The sequence below is a fragment of the Brachionichthys hirsutus genome, chromosome 9, assembly GCF_040956055.1.
Source record: "Brachionichthys hirsutus isolate HB-005 chromosome 9, CSIRO-AGI_Bhir_v1, whole genome shotgun sequence".
NCBI lineage: Eukaryota > Metazoa > Chordata > Actinopteri > Lophiiformes > Brachionichthyidae > Brachionichthys > Brachionichthys hirsutus.
The window spans coordinates 10,231,562-10,250,356 of NC_090905.1; the positions used below are offsets into that span (position 1 = coordinate 10,231,562).

At 38.4% G+C, this 18,795-nt stretch overlaps 1 protein-coding gene across 1 annotated transcript; it reads right to left on the reverse strand.

The window, feature by feature from the left end:
- Positions 1-6,490: 6,490 nt before the first annotated feature.
- Positions 6,491-15,393, reverse strand: LOC137899522 (vitellogenin-2-like). Its single transcript, XM_068743559.1, has 34 exons — positions 15,353-15,393; positions 15,233-15,258; positions 14,667-14,818; positions 14,294-14,545; positions 14,034-14,192; positions 13,794-13,945; positions 13,535-13,685; positions 13,292-13,449; positions 13,031-13,211; positions 12,813-12,938; positions 12,509-12,727; positions 12,192-12,409; positions 12,008-12,105; positions 11,800-11,924; positions 11,406-11,507; positions 11,174-11,293; positions 10,903-11,089; positions 10,737-10,830; positions 10,437-10,622; positions 10,230-10,357; positions 9,942-10,136; positions 9,214-9,857; positions 9,119-9,154; positions 8,967-9,020; positions 8,700-8,888; positions 8,460-8,602; positions 8,123-8,261; positions 7,891-8,020; positions 7,623-7,806; positions 7,420-7,523; positions 7,228-7,325; positions 6,955-7,120; positions 6,683-6,829; positions 6,491-6,594 (listed from the first exon to the last, which is right to left on the reverse strand). Exons 1-34 carry the CDS (start codon positions 15,391-15,393, stop codon positions 6,491-6,493), a joined length of 5,208 nt encoding a protein of 1,735 aa, XP_068599660.1.
- Positions 15,394-18,795: the final 3,402 nt, after the last annotated feature.

Below are 18,795 nucleotides of genomic sequence, written 5' to 3' on the forward strand. Positions count from 1 at the left end.
CTTTGATACTTTCATGTAACAGTGTTATGTAAATACTGTAAATATCTGTGACTTGTGTGGAAATGTCCTCTCAAAGGTCAACAGGGTGCCACGAATGCCGCTGTTTGCTCACTTTATTTGATGTGGTCAGGGCGACATTGATGTCAGGTCACTTCTCTTTGATTCAGCTGAAAAACAGAAGGATTGTACACACGTTTCATTTTAGCTCTGTAATCGATTATTTTTCTATTTAACTCTTTGCAGTGAAACTAGTCTAGTTCATTAGCTTTAACTATATAACAAAACTAATGGTTTTAAAAATCAATCATGGTGACTAAATTGTACAACACACAACCTGCAACATAAAACTCATTCCAAAAATATATACTTAGTTGCAAAAATATTTATTTTATTTTATTTTACATAGAGCCTTCCTTTTTTCAAACCTCTGTTGCTTAGTATTTATTTCTGTTCATCTATTTTAGCGCTTGAAAAAAACCTGTAATATTGTACATCTCAGTTGAAACACTGGCGCTGTGTGTCCTTAACTTGAATTCCAGCAGGGAGGGGTGTTGTAATGGACACTAGATTTGGAGCGAGGCAGGCATGCAGGGAATGGAACTGGGCTCTTTCATGACTGACAGAAGCCAGTGTGATGACATGTACTTAGGGCACACAAGATGTTTCCCGATGGGCCTGGCTACAGACATTAGGAACGACCCACCTGTGACTCCAACTCAGGCCTGTGGAGGTGAGCTCTGGTGGATGCCCTGACATCCCACTCACTTCTTTCCTGCTTGATACTCTACCACCACCTGGACCCGTGCCCTTGTCACACCAGCCCCGAGCTGAAATATTTGTATAATTCATGAGATCTGCATGACAATTTGTCTGTGATAAATAGTCAAGGTATTTATGAAGTAGCATGGACTGTGGCTATTTAGAGGTTAATGGGGCACTTCACTGACCATGAAGGAAATTAGGAAGGCATATCAGCCGATATCAGCGATTAGCGCACTAAAGAAATGAGAAGGTGGAAGTGCTGGGTGTTGTAAATTGTAAATGTTGTTTGGATTGGCCTGAAAAGGTTAAAAAGGCTGTAGGAATCTTTGTTGTAAGAGAACTCAGAGTCTTCTCTCCATGCTGCTTGTATTAATGAGCTCCGAGTCCTCACACCAAGTCTGGAATTATTTAGAGAATTAGCAACTCAAAACAGTGAACAAGGAAGAATTTCCACGACATCTCAAAATCATGCTTTTGCCAATAAGATGTTCATTCTTTGCACAAATTACAAATTAAATGGTGAACTTCATAAAACCATTAGTCAAAAAAAAAAAAAGTCTGGCTGCTGTTCTATTTCAACTAATTATAGACACTCACCTTAAAACTGTGGCAACTGTGTGGTATAGATCTCAAGGGCTTCAGGTATGAAGATGCATTATACAGATTTTAGAAATGATGGGCTCTTTAGATTCATAATCACTGGTGAACACATTAAAATGAATTAGATGTTTTTTCTGTTTGATTTATCACCTAATAAGCACATAGCAGCAGTCCACAAGATTATTGTTCTGCTTTGTTCTGCTGGTAGTGATACGTATTGAATGGCTTTGCCAAAATCAGAGACAACCAAACACAGAACCTTTCAAATCCTATCTGTTAACTATAAAAAAACATTTTATACATGGACTTATGTCTCCCTTTGACTGCTATGACCACCTGTGTCCTGCCTGTTTCCAGGCTGTGTCTGCTGCCCTTGGAGGTGGGCATAGAAGAGGGTCACAACGAGAAGTTGCAACATGCATTTCTTGCCCCAGCAATCCACTCAGAGATGAATCAAACATCAGGTTCCCACACTGAATATAGGCAAGAGACAAATACTTCAGGAGATGTCAGGCATGATGACCTTTCTGCCCCTTGCTAAGTATTCTCCAGCCTTGCCCACTTTGACAAATCCAAAATCTAAAATGATACAATCATACAGCCAGCACAGAAGCAATTCAGTGTTAGTCAGCATCATACTTAATGAATGCTTAATATGAAGCTACCTCCAGCAGCCAACTGGCTTCACTGGGAAGACTGGGGAAGGCCAAATATCAAAGTCAAAACAACATCCACAATCAAAATGGACCAACAAGGTCCAAAGTTAACCTACCCAACATTCTACAGCACAGTTTCACACTGCAAAATGCAAGTTTCTTTTTTTTTTTTTTTTTTTATTTTATTTTTGCTTTTTTTTATAATAATGTAAATAAATCCCACCCAAACCCACCCCTGTTCACTGTCAATCAAACAACATATTACATTTCACATCAATACAAAACAAGACCTATTGTACTTGAGTCAGCCCAAATATGCTCGATCAAACAGATGGTCACTCCTGGACCTGAGTAGAAGGTTGGTCAAAAAATATTAGAAAGGGCTTCCATACTTTATAAAATTGTTTTTCAGAACCCCTCAAAACAAATCTAATCTTCTCTAGTTTGAGATAGAATAATACATCTTTAATCCACTGTGACACAGTGGGTGGAGCCGCATCCTTCCACTTCAAAAGAATTAAACGTCGTGCCAACAATGTCGAGAAGGCGATTAATTTCTGACCCCCTGCCGGTAGTGCCAAGCCTTCAGTGTCAACCCCAAACAAAAATAATAATGGATTATGTGTTATCCTGATGCTAAATATGGAAGAAAATATATCACAGACACCCCCCCAAAATTGTTGTATCCTGGGACAGAACCAAAACATATGGATCAAAGTGGCATCTGCCGATTTACATCTTTCACAAGTTGGGTCAATTTGAGGGTACATCTTAACCAGTTTTGCTTTGCTAAGATGTGCCCTGTGTACCACTTTAAACTGAATAAGGCAATGTCTTGCACACATGGAGGATGAATGAATGTTCCTTAAGATCTTTTCCCAGTCTACGTCAGAAATACCTTTTTGGAGATCCTGTTCCCAGGACCGCTTGATACCAGCCATTGATGTGGAACTCAGGCGTGAAATCAAAACAAGCATTGCAGAAACAGCCTTTTTCTTGATCGGGTTAAAACACATTATCTCATCAAATGTATCATTTAGAGGTTTAGTAGGGAATCCTGAAATGGAGCCTGAAACAAAATTTCGAATCTGTAAATATCTGAAAAAATGAGAGGCGGGTAAGTTATATTTATTGGTCAACTGTTCAAAAGAGGCAAATGTGTCTTCAATGAATAAGTCTTTTAAAATTATCAGCCCTCGTCTCTGCCAGCCATAAAATGTAGCATCATGCAATGAAGGTGAAAAACAATAATTAAATGCAATTGGGCTTTCCAAACTCATCTTCAAAAGACCAAAATGTTTTCGAAACTGAAAGCAAATTTTGATAGAATTATGGACTATGGGGTTGTCAGACTTCCAGCTGCTTGATAATGGAATTAATGCACCAGCAACAGACGACAACGAAAAAGAACCAAAAGAAAGCTTTTCCATTTCTACCCATGCAGGTCCATTGTCGTCATATTGATGGTGCATCCAGAAAGACAAACAATATAAATTTGAAGCCCAGTAATAGTTCTGAAAATTTGGCAAAGATAGGCCTCCATCTTGTTTTGATTTCTGCAAATGTTCTTTACGCAAGCGTGGCTTCTTACGGTTCCAAAGAAATGATGAAATTATAGAATCCAGTTTCTTGAAATAGGTATTAGGAATGTATACAGGAAGGCTTTGAAACAAGTAGAGATATCTGGGTAGTACGGACATCTTAATCACATTCACTCTCCCAACTAACGACAGGGGGAGAGGTAACCATTTCGACAGATCTTGTTGCGTGTGAAATTGTAGTTTGGAAAAGTTTTCTTTAAAGAGATCACAACATTTTTTAGTCACAGTTATGCCAAGATAGACAAAACTGTGTACAGCAATCTTAAAAGGAACTGTGATTGTGGCTAGTTTGGAGTCAGACATATTTAAAGACAGTAATTCACTTTTGTAGAAATTTAGTTTATAGCCTGACACAGGACCAAATTTATTTAAAAGTTTCAGAATAGAAGGAATTGTTACCTCAGCCCTCGATACGAACAGCAGGAGATCATCGGCATATAGAGATAGTTTATGTTCATTGCCAAAACGTGAAATACCATGAATAGATTGATGGTTCCTAATAGCTATCGCCAAGGGCTCGATAGCTAGCACAAAAAGGAGAGGGCTGAGTGGACAGCCCTGGCGAGTTCCACGGTGAAGGTTGAATGGTTTTGAATAATGGTTATTAGTAAGCACCATGGCTGTGGGGCAGGCATATAATAATTTCACCCAGGACAGGAATGAAGGTCCAACTCCAAACCTACGCAAGGTCTCAAACAGGTAATCCCACTCTACTCTATCGAAGGCCTTCTCCGCGTCCATAGAGAGAAGACACTCGGAGTCTGCTTGGCTAGGTGTATACAGTATATTAAAGAGACGGCGAATACTAAAAAAAGAACGTCTATTCTTAACAAAACCAGTCTGATCAGGGGAAACAATGTTAGGCAGAACTCTTTCCAGTCGATTGGCTAAAACCTTTGCTAATATTTTATAGTCCGAGTTTAAAAGGGAGATCGGCCTATATGACCCGCATTCTAGAAGATTCTTATCCTTTTTGGGAAGGAGTGTTATGCAAGCTTGATTTAAACTATTGGGAAGAATACCTTTATCAAGTGAATCTGTATATAGTGTAGCTAAAACAGGGGTTAATTTTTCAGCAAATGTGGCATAAAACTCACTCGGCAGGCCATCAGGGCCTGGTGAACGGCGAGATTGCAATGATTTAATTGCTGTCATGATCTCCTGCTGTTGTAAAGGTGCATCCAAGGCAGAAATCCCACCTGCTGACATTGTCGGCATTTTTAGGTCTCTGAAAAAATCAGAAATAAGATTAGGATCATTGGCACTATCAGAGCTATACAAATTATTATAGTAACATTGGAAGACATCATTTATCCCTTGCTGGTCCATAACAGTCTCCCCATCTTGGGATATAACCCCCTTAATAGTTTGTTTGGCCCTTGCACATTTCAACTGTCTTGCCAGAGCTTCCCCAGCTTTGTCTCCATGCTCATAAGTGTCACTTCGGTTCTTTAACAGTAAATATTCTATAGAATGTGAAGTTAACCTGTCATATTCTGCACTAAGCTTTAAACGTTCTTTATACAAGTCCTGGGAAGGGTTCTGAGAGAACCTGATATCTAGAGTTTCTAAAGAAATTACACTAGGGTGTATTCAAGAAAGAAAACAGAAAACAAAGAAAGGACCAAAACTACCAAGGCAATAAGACTGGTGATTTCTCCAGTTTGATAAAAATGGCTTATTTGACTCAAGCCACCTCTCTTCCCTGGGTAAAACCTGGACATTGCTGTCCTCAAAGGAGTGTCCTGTGTCTTTCAGGTGCAGGTGGACTGCTGAGTCTTGTCCCGGGGAGTTGTCTCTCCTGTGTTGAGCCATACGCTTGTGGAGCAGTTGTTTGGTCTCCCCAATGTACAGGTCGCTGCGTTCTTCACTGTACTGGACAGCATAGACGACACTGCTCTGTTTGTGTCTAAGTGTTTTGTCTTTCATGTGGACCAACCTCTGTCTCAGGGTGTTGCCAGGTTTGAAGTGTGTGGGAATCTTGTATTTACTGAAAATTCTCTTGAATTTTTCAGAAGCACCAACAATGTATGGGATGACAACGAGTTTCCTTTTGTCTTCCCTCTCCTGTTCCTGGTTGTTTTTGTTCATATATTTGCTGCCCAGTTCGGGCATTTGTCTTTAGAGCTTACTGGATGTGTTTCTGCTCTTTGGCCTTTCGTTCCACTCTGGTAGGGATGTGTTGGGATGGTGATTCAGGGTTCTGATGAGTGGGAATCAAAGAGAAGACACTTGTCGGTGCGGGTGGGTTTTCTGTACACCTCGATGTTGAGGTTTCCATCCATTTCGAGGTACACTGCACAGTCCAAAAAGGGCATTTTAGACTCTTAGGAGACTTAAAAAACCTCCATCAAATGTCATAATGTATTTTTAAAATAATAAATATTAGTATGCATACGCAAACACCACATTTCGGAATATGAAAAATGGCTTTGGTGTGTTGGCAGTGCAGCTTATATTGTAGTAGTAGTAGTAGTAATTTTATTTCAGTCAGTATCTTAACTCAAAAAGAAAGAAATAAAATAAAATGAAACAACAGAACAATGACTAAAAGGGTATTGGCTGAAGTGAAATGGGAAGATGAAGGTGTCTTATAGTTATTGGTATAAAATGGTCCAGCATTGTGGGTTATTTAGGGGCCCCTTTCAGCTGATTTTCTGTGGGGGGCCCAAACATTTGTCTCCTGGTACTACTCCCCTGATCAGTATGAATAACCATTCTTTATTATTTAGAAGGTGCCTTTGTAAAAAATAAAAACGAACAAAAAACAGTCGTACAAGACATTTTTTGTATGCTCCTGATATTTATTGAAATTTACAGTTTTACATGTTTGAAACACGCAATTAAACAAGATGACTGACTGTAATAAGACTAAATGCACTGAGGGGTGCACCTGCACTCCAGGTGGGCTTCAGCTGGTCCCACCAGGTCAACACCCTTGCCAAAGATGCTGTCCAGACTGTCTGTTTGAGAATCTGCAAGAGTGAAAAAGCAAAATTAAACACTGCAAAAGATAAAGAGAGAGATTTCACAGGATTCAGTTTTGCGGACAGGCAGCCTCACCATTAGGCAAACAGTGGTAGCCGACATTTAGGGAGGTAGTCCTGACTGGAACGCATCCAGCCACACAGCGCAGCACAGGCTCAACCGAGTAGCATCGCTCATTCTTCCGGTTCACCAGCTTCACAGATTCAAGATTCATGAAACACCCTGTAAAAATGGTGAAATAGCAGGGTTAGAACAGAAAATATACTTAGCTGAACCGCAACTGAGACCAAATTATTACAATTATTATTAATTGAGTTAATTAAATACTCTTTTTGTGTAAGCCGTACCGGAGCTATCACGGCAGCCCTCTCCAGACAGAACCCAGGAATGAGCAAAGCTGACGGCATTAGTGGCAATGCGTTTGTTGGGTGAAACAAACTCGAATCTGCTTGGACCAGTAGGCTTTCCACAGAGTCCACAGACCCTTTCCTTCATCCAGTCAGTAATTTTAACCTGGAAAAAACAACAACAAAAAATGACAGTATGTGTCACTTCCTGTATGGATACTGAAGAAAATTCACATAAAATTTAAATATAAAGATTCTTTTTTTTTTTTTTACCTTCACTTCTTTAATATCAAACAGGATCTCCTGAAGACCAGATTTCGAGGCAAAGAGACTAAGGCCATCACCATTGCGTGTGATCTGGATGCTTTTTTCTAAAATGAACACAAACTTATGTAAACAATTTGTCCTTCAATGAATTGACTAGCAAGATAAATTTGAATGATTTTTTTGGTTGTAATTATTAACCTTTGATGTTAAAAGGCAGGCTTTGTAACGGGATATCTTCGACTTGGCCGTCGCGTGTAACTTTCAGCTTGAGGCCTTTGTCCTTAACAAGCATGTCGATATCACTGTTTAAAAGCAAATGAAATACATTTGTTCAGTTTTCTTAATTGAATCTTTCTTTGCTTAAATGCTCACATTTAGTTATGAATACCGGTGACATTTACATGTTTCTAATGATCACTTTGATGTGTTTCTGTTCCTGTTCTTGGGTTTTCATCAGTAGGACCATGAATAGTAATTCTTCGCTGGAATCCTGAGACAAAACCTGGTAGCAAGATTCGGGCATGATGTTCGAAAATGTCTTATCGCTAAATGTCGAGATGAAAGTTTCATTCATGGTACACTCAACTGGAGAGGACAGAAGAGATCAATTAATTATTTTATGATCAACCAGACAATTCAGTATCACCCAGTTCCTTGAAATCTGCTTACTCGAATGAGCCTTGTTAACCATGTACATGATCTTGTCAATCCAGGTGCCCTGCAATGTTTGAAGTTCTTTGCCAGTGCGGCCCAATGGCAGAGAAATAGGGAGACCCATACCAGATTCGGACAAAGTTCTCTGTAATATTCAGTTTAAATGGTGAGAAGTCTACAGAGAGAAAATGGGAGGCAGTGTGATGCGCATATCTTCAGTGCATTGATAAAAGCAATAAAACTTCACCCTTGGTGTCTTCAGCTCAAAATCAATACTCGTGTCAGTAGTAGCAGCCAAACTCAGTGTGATCTGATTACGATCATTTTTGGCCTTTGCAAGCTTTAGTCCAGTTCTATCAGCCGATGCTAAAAGATAATCCGCGACCCTGGGAAGACATAAAGGTTAAGGTTATTCTAAAGTCGAATTGATGGTTATCTAATGCAGATGATAGATACAATCACTATACGTCTAGGTGCTGCATACATGACAGAGGCCTGTGTTAAATGTTATATGAAGAGAATGCATGGGAACTGTTTTGCTTTGCAGGTGTTTAGACAACACGAAAATCTGCTTGTGACATTACTTCTTTGCAATGCGCTTCATTTTTTCTGGAAGATTTCCCCAGGTCAGCTTCGCTTGAACTGCTTTGTTGTCACCCACACGACCAGTCACAACAGTGACTTTAGTCTGATATTGTTTGCCTTTAGCTCCCCAGGCAACCCTGGCCTGTGAAAAAAATGAAATTGGTTACATTTTGAAGCATCAAACAAAGTTCGATCGCCTGTTACCAACTAAATTCAAGTCAGTGAATCAAGATCTTTACCACGCTCGTGCTCTCTTTCGGTATCCACCCATCAGCGCACATCATCCAGTCATATTCTTTAGTCAAATTGGCAATACTGAGATGCACGTTGGTTTTGCTTCCAGAAAGGATGATCTGGTATCCTCCAACCTTCACGCCCGCTCTTATAGGACGGATGAGAATGGCCACAGCGGGATCGGGACGCTTGGCCTTAAAATGCAAAGCATACATTGATGTTGATTTTCACCAAGTACACGAGACTGTAATTTGCTTGCTCCGATGGCTTACCTTGTAGATAGTGTGAAAGCTTAAGGTATCACCTTGGCTTGAGGCGTTATCATCCTGCAAAAAAAGGAGCATACTGTATGTTTAGTGTGCTCAGACAGAGTACAATGTGACTGTATGTGGGCTTCATAATACAATTGTATAATAAATGATACCTGGCTTTTGGTGAATTTCATCTCATAGATCGCTTGCTGTAACAAAACAAAAAAAGAGTAGATTAATCCCAGCAATTTTTTTCCCTTTTATGTGCTGAGATATAGAGTTGGCTCACCCTGGACAAGGCACTGGAACAGGAACTGGAACTGGAACTGGAACTGGAACTGGAACGGGAACGGGAACTGGAACGTGAACTTGAACGGGAACTGGAACGGGAACGGGAACTGGAATGGGAACTGGAACGGGAACCGGAGCTGGAATGGGAACTGGAACGGGAACTGGACCTGGAACTGGAACTAGATGGGGAACTGGAATGGGAACTGGAGCTTGAGGAGCTCTTTGAGGGGGAGCTTGAACTGCTGCTAGAGGAGCTGCTGGAACTCTTTGATGACTTGCTGCTGGAGGGTGAATGACTGCTGCTGCTCTTGCTGCTCTTGCTATGGCTATGGCTATGGCCATGGCTATGACTATGGCTATGACGATGGGAGGAGGGGCTGGCTGAAGACTTGGATGACGAATAAGAGGACTTTGATCTGCGCTTAGAGCCAACAGAACGCATGCCAGACTCACTGGTTCTGTTCCCTCCAGGACCTAGGATTCTCTTCAATTTCATCAGCACATTTCCATCCTCCAGTAATTCTTCTTCCTCACACTGGCCAAACCCTTCCACCATCTTTTTGGCTGCTTCATCTCCTACCTGAATTTCTATTTCAATTTTCTCGATGGGTTTATCAGCAGCTGCAATGAAATGAATAACCTGATTAACTTCTTTTTGAGCAACTTTGTACAAAATTACTCCCATCAGTAAGTAATTTCACTTGCCTCGAGTAACTTCAACCAAGACATCATAAGTTCCAAAAACGCCATAGCGTGGTCTGTTCCACATGAACGGTGCAATATGATATTCAAACTTAGTGCATGCGTTGATTCCAAAGCTTGCATGTTGAAAGCAGAATTTCATCTTGGATTCCTTGGGAAGTTCCCGATTCTGGTCATTAGGAACGATTTCAGATGACGCTGACTATAAAACCACAACAGGGGTTACTTCATGAATTCGGAATAGGGTAGATCTAGTTTTAAATGTGAGGAAATTTAACTAGAGAATGAAACTCGCCTTTTCACCAGCCGGAGAGGATGCCAAACCGGAACGCAATGAAGACTTTCCTGTCGGAATCATTCGTGTGAATTTGGGAGCTCCGAGGTCTTCCACATTACTTACAATAGTATAAGTCTCAAGTCTGTTGAAGAAAAAATATATTTGAGAAAACATTTCTAAACTGGGTGATGCATTATGTGGTGACGAAAAAAAGTACATACCGTGCAGATGCAATGTAGTCAATGTCTGTAACAGGCAGGAAGTGAATATTGTAGTTGCCCTTGGTCCTCTGAAGATTTAGTTCAATCTTTGCAGGAGTAACTACATGAACCTTTGCTCTTGTTACCAGGGTAGCCTGAATGAGATCAGTATTCACTCCCATAACTACATAGCTATGCATAGATACACTGCAATGGACAGAAAACATTAACTTCAGGGGTGGCATTTGCTTTTGGTTATGAATACACTGATGTGAAGATGAATTGGTTAATTAGTTGCCATAGAAACTGCAACTGGACTACCTTGGAGAAATAGAAGCCATCATGTTGATATCAGAATTCAAAAGCTCAGATAGATGGAATTTCTCTCGCAGAGGAGGTGACACCTTGGTATTAACTATGGAAAAGAACTTATTTCAGCATCAGAACGCACATTTGCATCTCAGATATGCACACCAGTGGCTCTTACATTTAAGAGAAGCAGCAGCTACTGCAGCAGTGTAGAAACTGAGCTCCATGGGCAGACCAACAGCAGTGGGAAGAATTCGACGAACCTCAGCAACCAGCATTGGTTTTACGAAACGCTTGTCAATACCAGATTTTAGAAACTCCCACAACATATTTCCAGATTTTTCAAGTGCTTTTTCATAAGTAACCTGTAAATTTGAAATAGAAAATTTAGTTTATAATAAAATGACAACGGTCACTGTACAGTTAAAAAACAAAAAGTACTTCACCACAGTCATCATCTCGTTAAAAAAGGTTTGGTCAATGTTTGCAAATGCAATTTCCTGCCCAAGGAACTTCACAGAGGCAGAGGCTAGGGGCTTTCTATTTGGATCAGCAATCCACGCAGTCAGCTGTTGGGAGAAAACAGTTAATGGAACATTCTAGCATTTAAGCACAAAATCAACGTTGAAAAAACAATTATGAAAGTAATACTTTTTGATTAGAAATCTATTTCAAACTTACAGCCTTTATAGCGTCATTCATCTTGCTGACTCTATCACCATGGCCAGGATTTTGGTTGATTTTCAAGAACGCCTCCTGGAGTCCCTCAGATCGTACTCCAACCTGAACAGAAGATGACAAATGTTATTTTGTGGGTTTAACAAAATTGCAAAAACAATAAAATAATTATAATAATAATGATATGATGAAATGCATGGTTTTTTAAAGAAAAATAGAACTTTGAATGTCTTTACAACAGCTATAGCAGCTAAGTTGTCAACATTCATTTAAAAGGGCATCTGCTTCTTCTTTTGCTGGTATAATTGTGTAACGGTGAATGTCTTGATGGACATGTCAGATATTTAAGAACCTTTCACAGTGTTAATTTAGCAACGTAAAAACATTATTGTCATGCCTCAAGAACATCTGCATAAGCTCCTCCCAGGTAGCCGCGAGCTTTGGCCATGATGTTTGTGGGCAGTATAGTTCCATTTTCGTTGATGAAGAAGGCACTCCCAGCTGCACCTGCCAAATAGCTGTCTGTGGGGCAAAATAAGGAAACCATTATTTTTAAACTACAATTTCTTATGCGAAATCAAATTACAATTATCTTAATTCCTTACCCAAATATACATCGCGATAGAGTGCGCTACTGTAGCGGGAGCTCAGTTTCTCCAATTTGGGACTGAGGCGTATCAAAGCAGCATTACAGGCTAAGGCACTGAAATTACATGATTTGAATACATCAGATGAGGTCGCTGACGTGCTTAGATAGCAACAGCCTTAAATACATTATTCAGTTCTTACACTGGGAGAAGGTCAGGGGTAGTGCTATTGGCCAAGGCAGCCATGTGAGTGTAGACAAATCTAGCGACATGAAGGTTGCGCTCCCTATCGATTTTAGCAGCAAGTTTTTCCACCACACCAGATGATGGCTTGGTCTCAAACACTACCATGGCAGCAACCATACGAAGCTCTTCACAGTGGGAATCGTCCATGAATATCTGAAGGACTGCCTCCTGGACCTAGTTCACAAAATGTTATGTTAATAATAAAAAATAAACATTACAAAACAGATCAAAACTGTATTTGCTCCTAATAAAGGAATGGAAATGTATCCTCACCATCCTGGGAAACCTCTTTGCAATGTTCTTCATGGCCAGAACAGCATTAATTTGAATTCTGCGTGGCATAGAACTGGCAGAATCATTAAAGGCTTTGATTTGCTTTTGTAGTGTCTTGAGGCCGAAGGAATGTCCAGTATTACCCAGAGCTTTGAGACCGAGCTCTAGCTTATCATATTCAGCTTCCCTAACAGCCTCCTTGACAAAGTCAAGGATTGGCTGCAGAAGGAACAGAAAAACATTCATGTCACAATGTCTTTAAAACAATTATGTATGATAAACCACAAGTTGAAGCAATACATACACTCAAAAGCTTTTCTGAGCAAGCTGGTTTCTCCACACAGTATTTAGCTACAAGTGTGCCATAGGAAAGCATGAGAGCCCGACGCAGAACTGTGATTTTCATGAATTCCTTGCTTTTGATCAGTTCCTAAGGAATGAAAAAAAAAAAAAAAAATCAGTGCCAAAGTTCTCAATCGCTTACCAATAATGTACTCCAATAAGTGTTTCAAGTTGACTTGCCTTAGTAGCGTCGATGACTTCCAGGTCAACTGTCCCCATGTGAACAGATGTCATCAGAATTGGAATAGCTTCTACAAGAACCTGATAACTAATATCAGAAGGGTTTTCAGAAAGGAGTTTCACCAGGAAACGTATGGCAAATCTAGGGCTAATTGCGGGGACAGCACTCAGGATCCAGGACCTGGCAAAGAGAAATAATCTATCAATAAATGATCTGCAAAAAATAATTCTGTCTCGTCTGCGAAAGAAAGTTGAAATTACCTGTATGCAGGTTTTGCACGATACTTGTCCCACAAAGTCATAATATTCTCCGATCTTTCCTGACGCAGCAGCTGGATGAGCTCAATGAACTTCAGAGGGGCCTCTCTATTTACCGTCACCTCACTGGAGGCCACCAGGGTGTTCAAAAGCTGATCAATCTGCCCGGAAACAAAATATTTAGCATATCTCTAGGATGAATTCAGCAGAAATCGGACTAACATAGAATATTCACTGTATTAGTACCTGATCTTTAAGATTTGTGATCTTCAGAAGCTGGATTGGTGTCTGGAGAAGCTCACTGGCAAACTCATACCGCAGAGATCCACGAGGCATATAGTTATCTTTGCTGAGCTCTATTGGTAGTTCACTGATCTCAAGGAGGGTCAGATTTTGCCTATGACGATACAAAAGCACTACATTAGTCTACATTGTGTCACCTTGAAGTTGGACTATTACTTACAACACTGTTATTTTGCATATCCGTTGCATTTATACCACATACCTAGTATCCATGAGGGAAGCAGCATGCCTGATGTTGACAGGTAAGTACTGGATGCGTTCGGAAGTAATTGCTTGCTGCAGCTGCCACTTGCCTCTGCTTTCGGGTCTCATGATGTAATGAGTGGTAGCAACTCCCTTCAGGGCCTGTCCTCTCTGCATTGACAAAATTCACAGTGTCACCGGCCTCGTTGTGTCCAGGACTGTACTATAATAAAGAGTATGAGGTGAGATTTGTACTTACAGCCAAACATTCACTGCATCGCTCCAGGAAAGCCAAGCCAATGTCCTTAATGATAGACTCCTGGCACTGGTTAAGGTCCTTGGTCTTTATTAACGTGACGTTGCCATCCTGTTCTTCAGTGATGTCATAGTGGGACTGACATGTACCATGAACACCAGACTAATTGGCAAATAATAGAAAAGTGTTACTTTAAATTTTATATTTTCCTGTAATACTTTTTTTCTCTGCAGGTGGAAGTCAATGAAATTAAATATTTGTACCTCTTGTATCTCATAGACATTGTGGTTCTGCTTTACTTTCAGCTGGAGGATGTTAAGGAATCCCCTGTAGATATTCATCAAAGTTTCAGAGACCTTCTCCGGTGCGCGCAACTTGCCGACAACGCCATTGGAATACTCAAACTTGATTGGTATTTTGAGCTGAGGAGCCAGGGCTGAGTTGAGTTTGCTTGCAGAAATGAAAGTGCCTTGGGGCCAGATGTCACTGTACTCAAGGATGTCAGTCTCAACAAACTGTGAACAAGAGTGAGGGTTTGAATTAACACTTAATTTGTTTAAAACATGGAAAATACTTATTTTAGTTCTCATGAAATCATGAAATAATTGTATAATTTGTTTTCTTAAAGGTCCTTACCTTCATCGTTAAGGTGTTACCATTAACGACGCGCAGAAGAACTTTGCTGCTAATATTCACTCCAGTTCGTGCCTGATCCTTCTCTTGAAGGCCAGCCAAAAGATGAGTCTCATATTTGTAGACGTAGGTCTTCCTTTCCTTAAATTCCGGGACTACAATGGTTTACAAGGAAACAAATTATTCAATACATTGTTCATGAAAGTTTGAAACTAACTTTTTATTTTACTTATGTAATGTTGAATTACATTTTTACAATAACAGAATGGCAACTTACATGAGTTGACCTGGTAACCCGCTACAAAATAGGAATGAAATGTTAATTTTGGTTGTCGTCAAGAAAACATTAGATTTTATAAGGAGAAATGAATCATGAAAGAAAAAAAAAGGAAACACTTGGGCATGCTGTTGTTTGAATATATTTAACTTCCAAATCAGTTGACAGAGAACTATAGTCTTCGCGTTCTGTCTGGCTGTTTATCAGCAGAATAATATTAGTAAGTACAGTGGTAATTTTCTTAACAATCATTTCAGTTTTCATGTCACTTGAATCAGTGAAGAATTTGTGCCCAGATTTGCTCTTCTACATGACAATCTTATTAATTTCATTCTACAAAAAGAAACATTGTCATATAAATTATTTATTTTCAAGAGAAATCTAATTTAATTCTAAGTGCAAAAGCACATACTCACCTAGGGCCACAGCTAGAGCAAGTACAAGCACCCTCATGGCTGGTGAATGTGACTAACTGCTACCAGAAGCCTCTTTTTAAAGCCGTTTGGTCAGTGTGTGCTCATCAAAATTTATCATTAACTCAATGTCAGTGTCAATGTCATTTGTATCACCGTGTCCTGTGATAATATCAGAGGACATGTCAAGTTATCTCAAACTGACCCATGACCTGGGACAAATAGACTGTTTTCCCAGATCCAAAAATGTGTTCTCTCCTTTGATGTGAAGAGAAATAATTATGTTTTATTTTATGCAATTATATAATGTCGTGTTACACTACACAACTGTTGAAATTAAAGGATATGATCATTTTACAGACATTATTGGTTATATATAAGGTAAAACACTATCAGTTACCACAATGGACTGCAAACTATAAATACTGAGACAAGCAGAAGAAAGTATGATTTCAAACACCCTACAAGGACTACGCTTAAACAAATGTGTGTGTCAGTGGCTGGTGTGAAATATTGGAACTCAATATTGTGCGCAATTTATATGCATGTACAAAAAAATAATGTGAGTACAGTTATTGAAGTTGTTGGTACTTGGTGTATAATTTATATGTTGTAAGACGGTGAAAGGCCATTTAATGTGGTTTTTTTTAAATAAAAATGGGGTCGGAGTTCATCAGTAATTTTCTTCTTCCTGCTCCTTTTTTTTTTTTCATTGTTATTTTGTATTAATGTGTTGTGTTTTGTATCATTGTTGCTGCATGAGAGAAGCGAAAGAATAAATAAAATGAAAATGAAATGAAATGTTGCACAATTAAAATATTTACCTATTAACTTTTCATTATTCACATTGCTAGATAGTAATATCTAAAATGGAATTTACATGTCTTATTATTGAATGAATGAATAAATTAAATAATGAATAAAAATTTTTACTTTTTTAAAATCACTGAGGAGATGATAACGCTTAATATATTTTTTACAGTAAAATATTTTAAATTAAATATAAGACAAGAAAAAGTAGATGGGCTGTTCTGTTCTTTCAATAGAATGTCACTGTTTCATGTCAACTTAATCTAGAAAATGTTGACTCTCCAGTGGAAAGGGTCCAACACGTGGTTTATGCAACATTCATGGTCACGACTGTTGAAATTGGAAATCAGACAGTGTCAAATCATGATGAATGTGATAAAGATGGTGCGTTTTTCAACTAAAAAACAGATTCATGTCCAGCAAATAAGAACTTATGACACATCATAATTAAAATACATTTTATTCATAATGTCATTGTATGTCCGAATGTCAGGCACACATTTGATATTGCCAGGAAAAAAGTTAAACCACGATGAGCAGATTTAGTAGGCTAATAGTTTAGTTATCAAAACTGTACTTAACCATTACATACATAAACTAATTGTTGCTTATTTCTAAAACCCTTTCATTCCCGAAACAAGATTTGATGTCTGTTTTAACAGCTTTAAAGCTGTAAGACAGCAATGATGAGATTATGTTAAATAAATCCAAGTCGATGTTTTTTTAACAGCTTTAAAGCTGTAACACAGCAATGATGAGATCATGTTAAATAAATCCAAGTCGATTTTTTCCTTATTTAGTCTACCATAATTATTAAATAGCCATAAGAAAAATATATGGTCTTGACTAAAGCAAAATAAGATAATTTAAATATAAAATAAATGGTCACAAAATTATTGATGCCTTGAAAATCTTCAGATAATTCCTAATCAAATATTTGGTGTGCAAATATTTCCCTGCATAAACTCTCCCTTTGTTTCAGATTTTGCAAAATGTGCTCACACTTCAGAGAAAGATGACGTTATGCCATTAATTGTTCAATCAGATGAGGTTTAGAAATAGTGAAGCATTCACTTTATCCCCTCCTGTTTATTTATCTTCAAGCAAACTCTACAGTCTCAATATAATACAGAATATAACAGGCAGTGCTGTAGGATATGATCATGTACATTTACTTCATTGCAAACATGAAGGACTTGAGTATTTCATTTTATGATATTTTAGACTTTTCTTCTATATTTCAATTCCCTTAATTTGTTTGTTTCAATTAAATGTCTTTTTTTTTGTCTTTACCTTGTCTGCATATAATCTCAAAAATGACAACATTTATAAACTGGATGATCTTAATATGTTTTAACAATATGAAGAATGGTCTTTATGATGGCAAGCCACAAATTACACTTTTAAAAAGAGTAGTGCCCTTCTTCTGACCCCTGCATAGTATAATTTATAATATACTAAGTGCAGAACATTGTTTTAATTGTAGAAACTACATTTATCTTTCTGCATCCTTCAACTTTACTCACAAAATCCATGTGATGTTTGGTCATTCTTGAAAACTGGAACAAGTTCAAATCAAATGGTCAGCCATCCTGCTTTTTTTTAAGTAACTCATATTTACCTTTCCACAAATAATAGTACAACTTTAGTGTAATAGTGCAGAATATGTGTATAGATTAACATTTGTTAATAATATTATATATAATATTGGATTATATTGTTCTGCTTTTATATATAATATATATAATATTTTTCTGATATTGTTTTATATATTTATTTTTTTATCATATTCTACTACTCTCATACTACCTTTTATTGTACATGGATTATGTGTTAATAAGGATAACAACAGATATTTATTCTAAAGTCCTCTATTTCTGAGGGGGGGGGGGGGGTTGGAGCCTATTCCAGGAAAAACGAAATGGTGCCCTCTTGGACAGGATGCCAGCTCATCACAGGACTGATGTAGAATCACACAACTCTTCACACGCACATTCACGCTTTATGGCAATTCAGACTCAATAATTCATCTACTTTAAATTTAGGTCTCCCCTTAGATTGTATCCCCCCATCGGATCATGATAAGTAATAACATCAACGGATTCTGTATTCAGATGATTATGGAAGAGGATTATAATTATTTTCAACTATTTATTCAAACTTCTAATAATAAAGTGAAAACTTAATGTACATGCGGGCCCCTCACGTAGTACTTCAGGTAAGATCATAATACTGCTGCATCTGTTAAAAATGATAACGCTGCAGGTAGTGATGGGTTAATGATACACATTACACAAACTGTGTCGACACTGTATTGACACTGTGTTGGTCACTCAATAGTGTCCTCTGCTGTAGATCTAAAATCATTGCGGGTAAAAAAAAAATTGAAAAAAAAGATGGAAAAACTTGCATGCTGTAAACCCACCCTTAGCCTGTGAAATAATATTTAATCTTTATTCAATTGCTAGTCTCTTACTTAAACTATGATCATCTTTGTATAATAATTGTCTCAATTTGTTCGCTGAGTGAAGTTGTTGATGCAGGGTTCAAATTCTGCTTGTTTGTGTAAATGCTCAAGTGTTGGCATGTAAATTATAGCAAATTTGTATGTAATAAAATTCAGAGTTAAAAT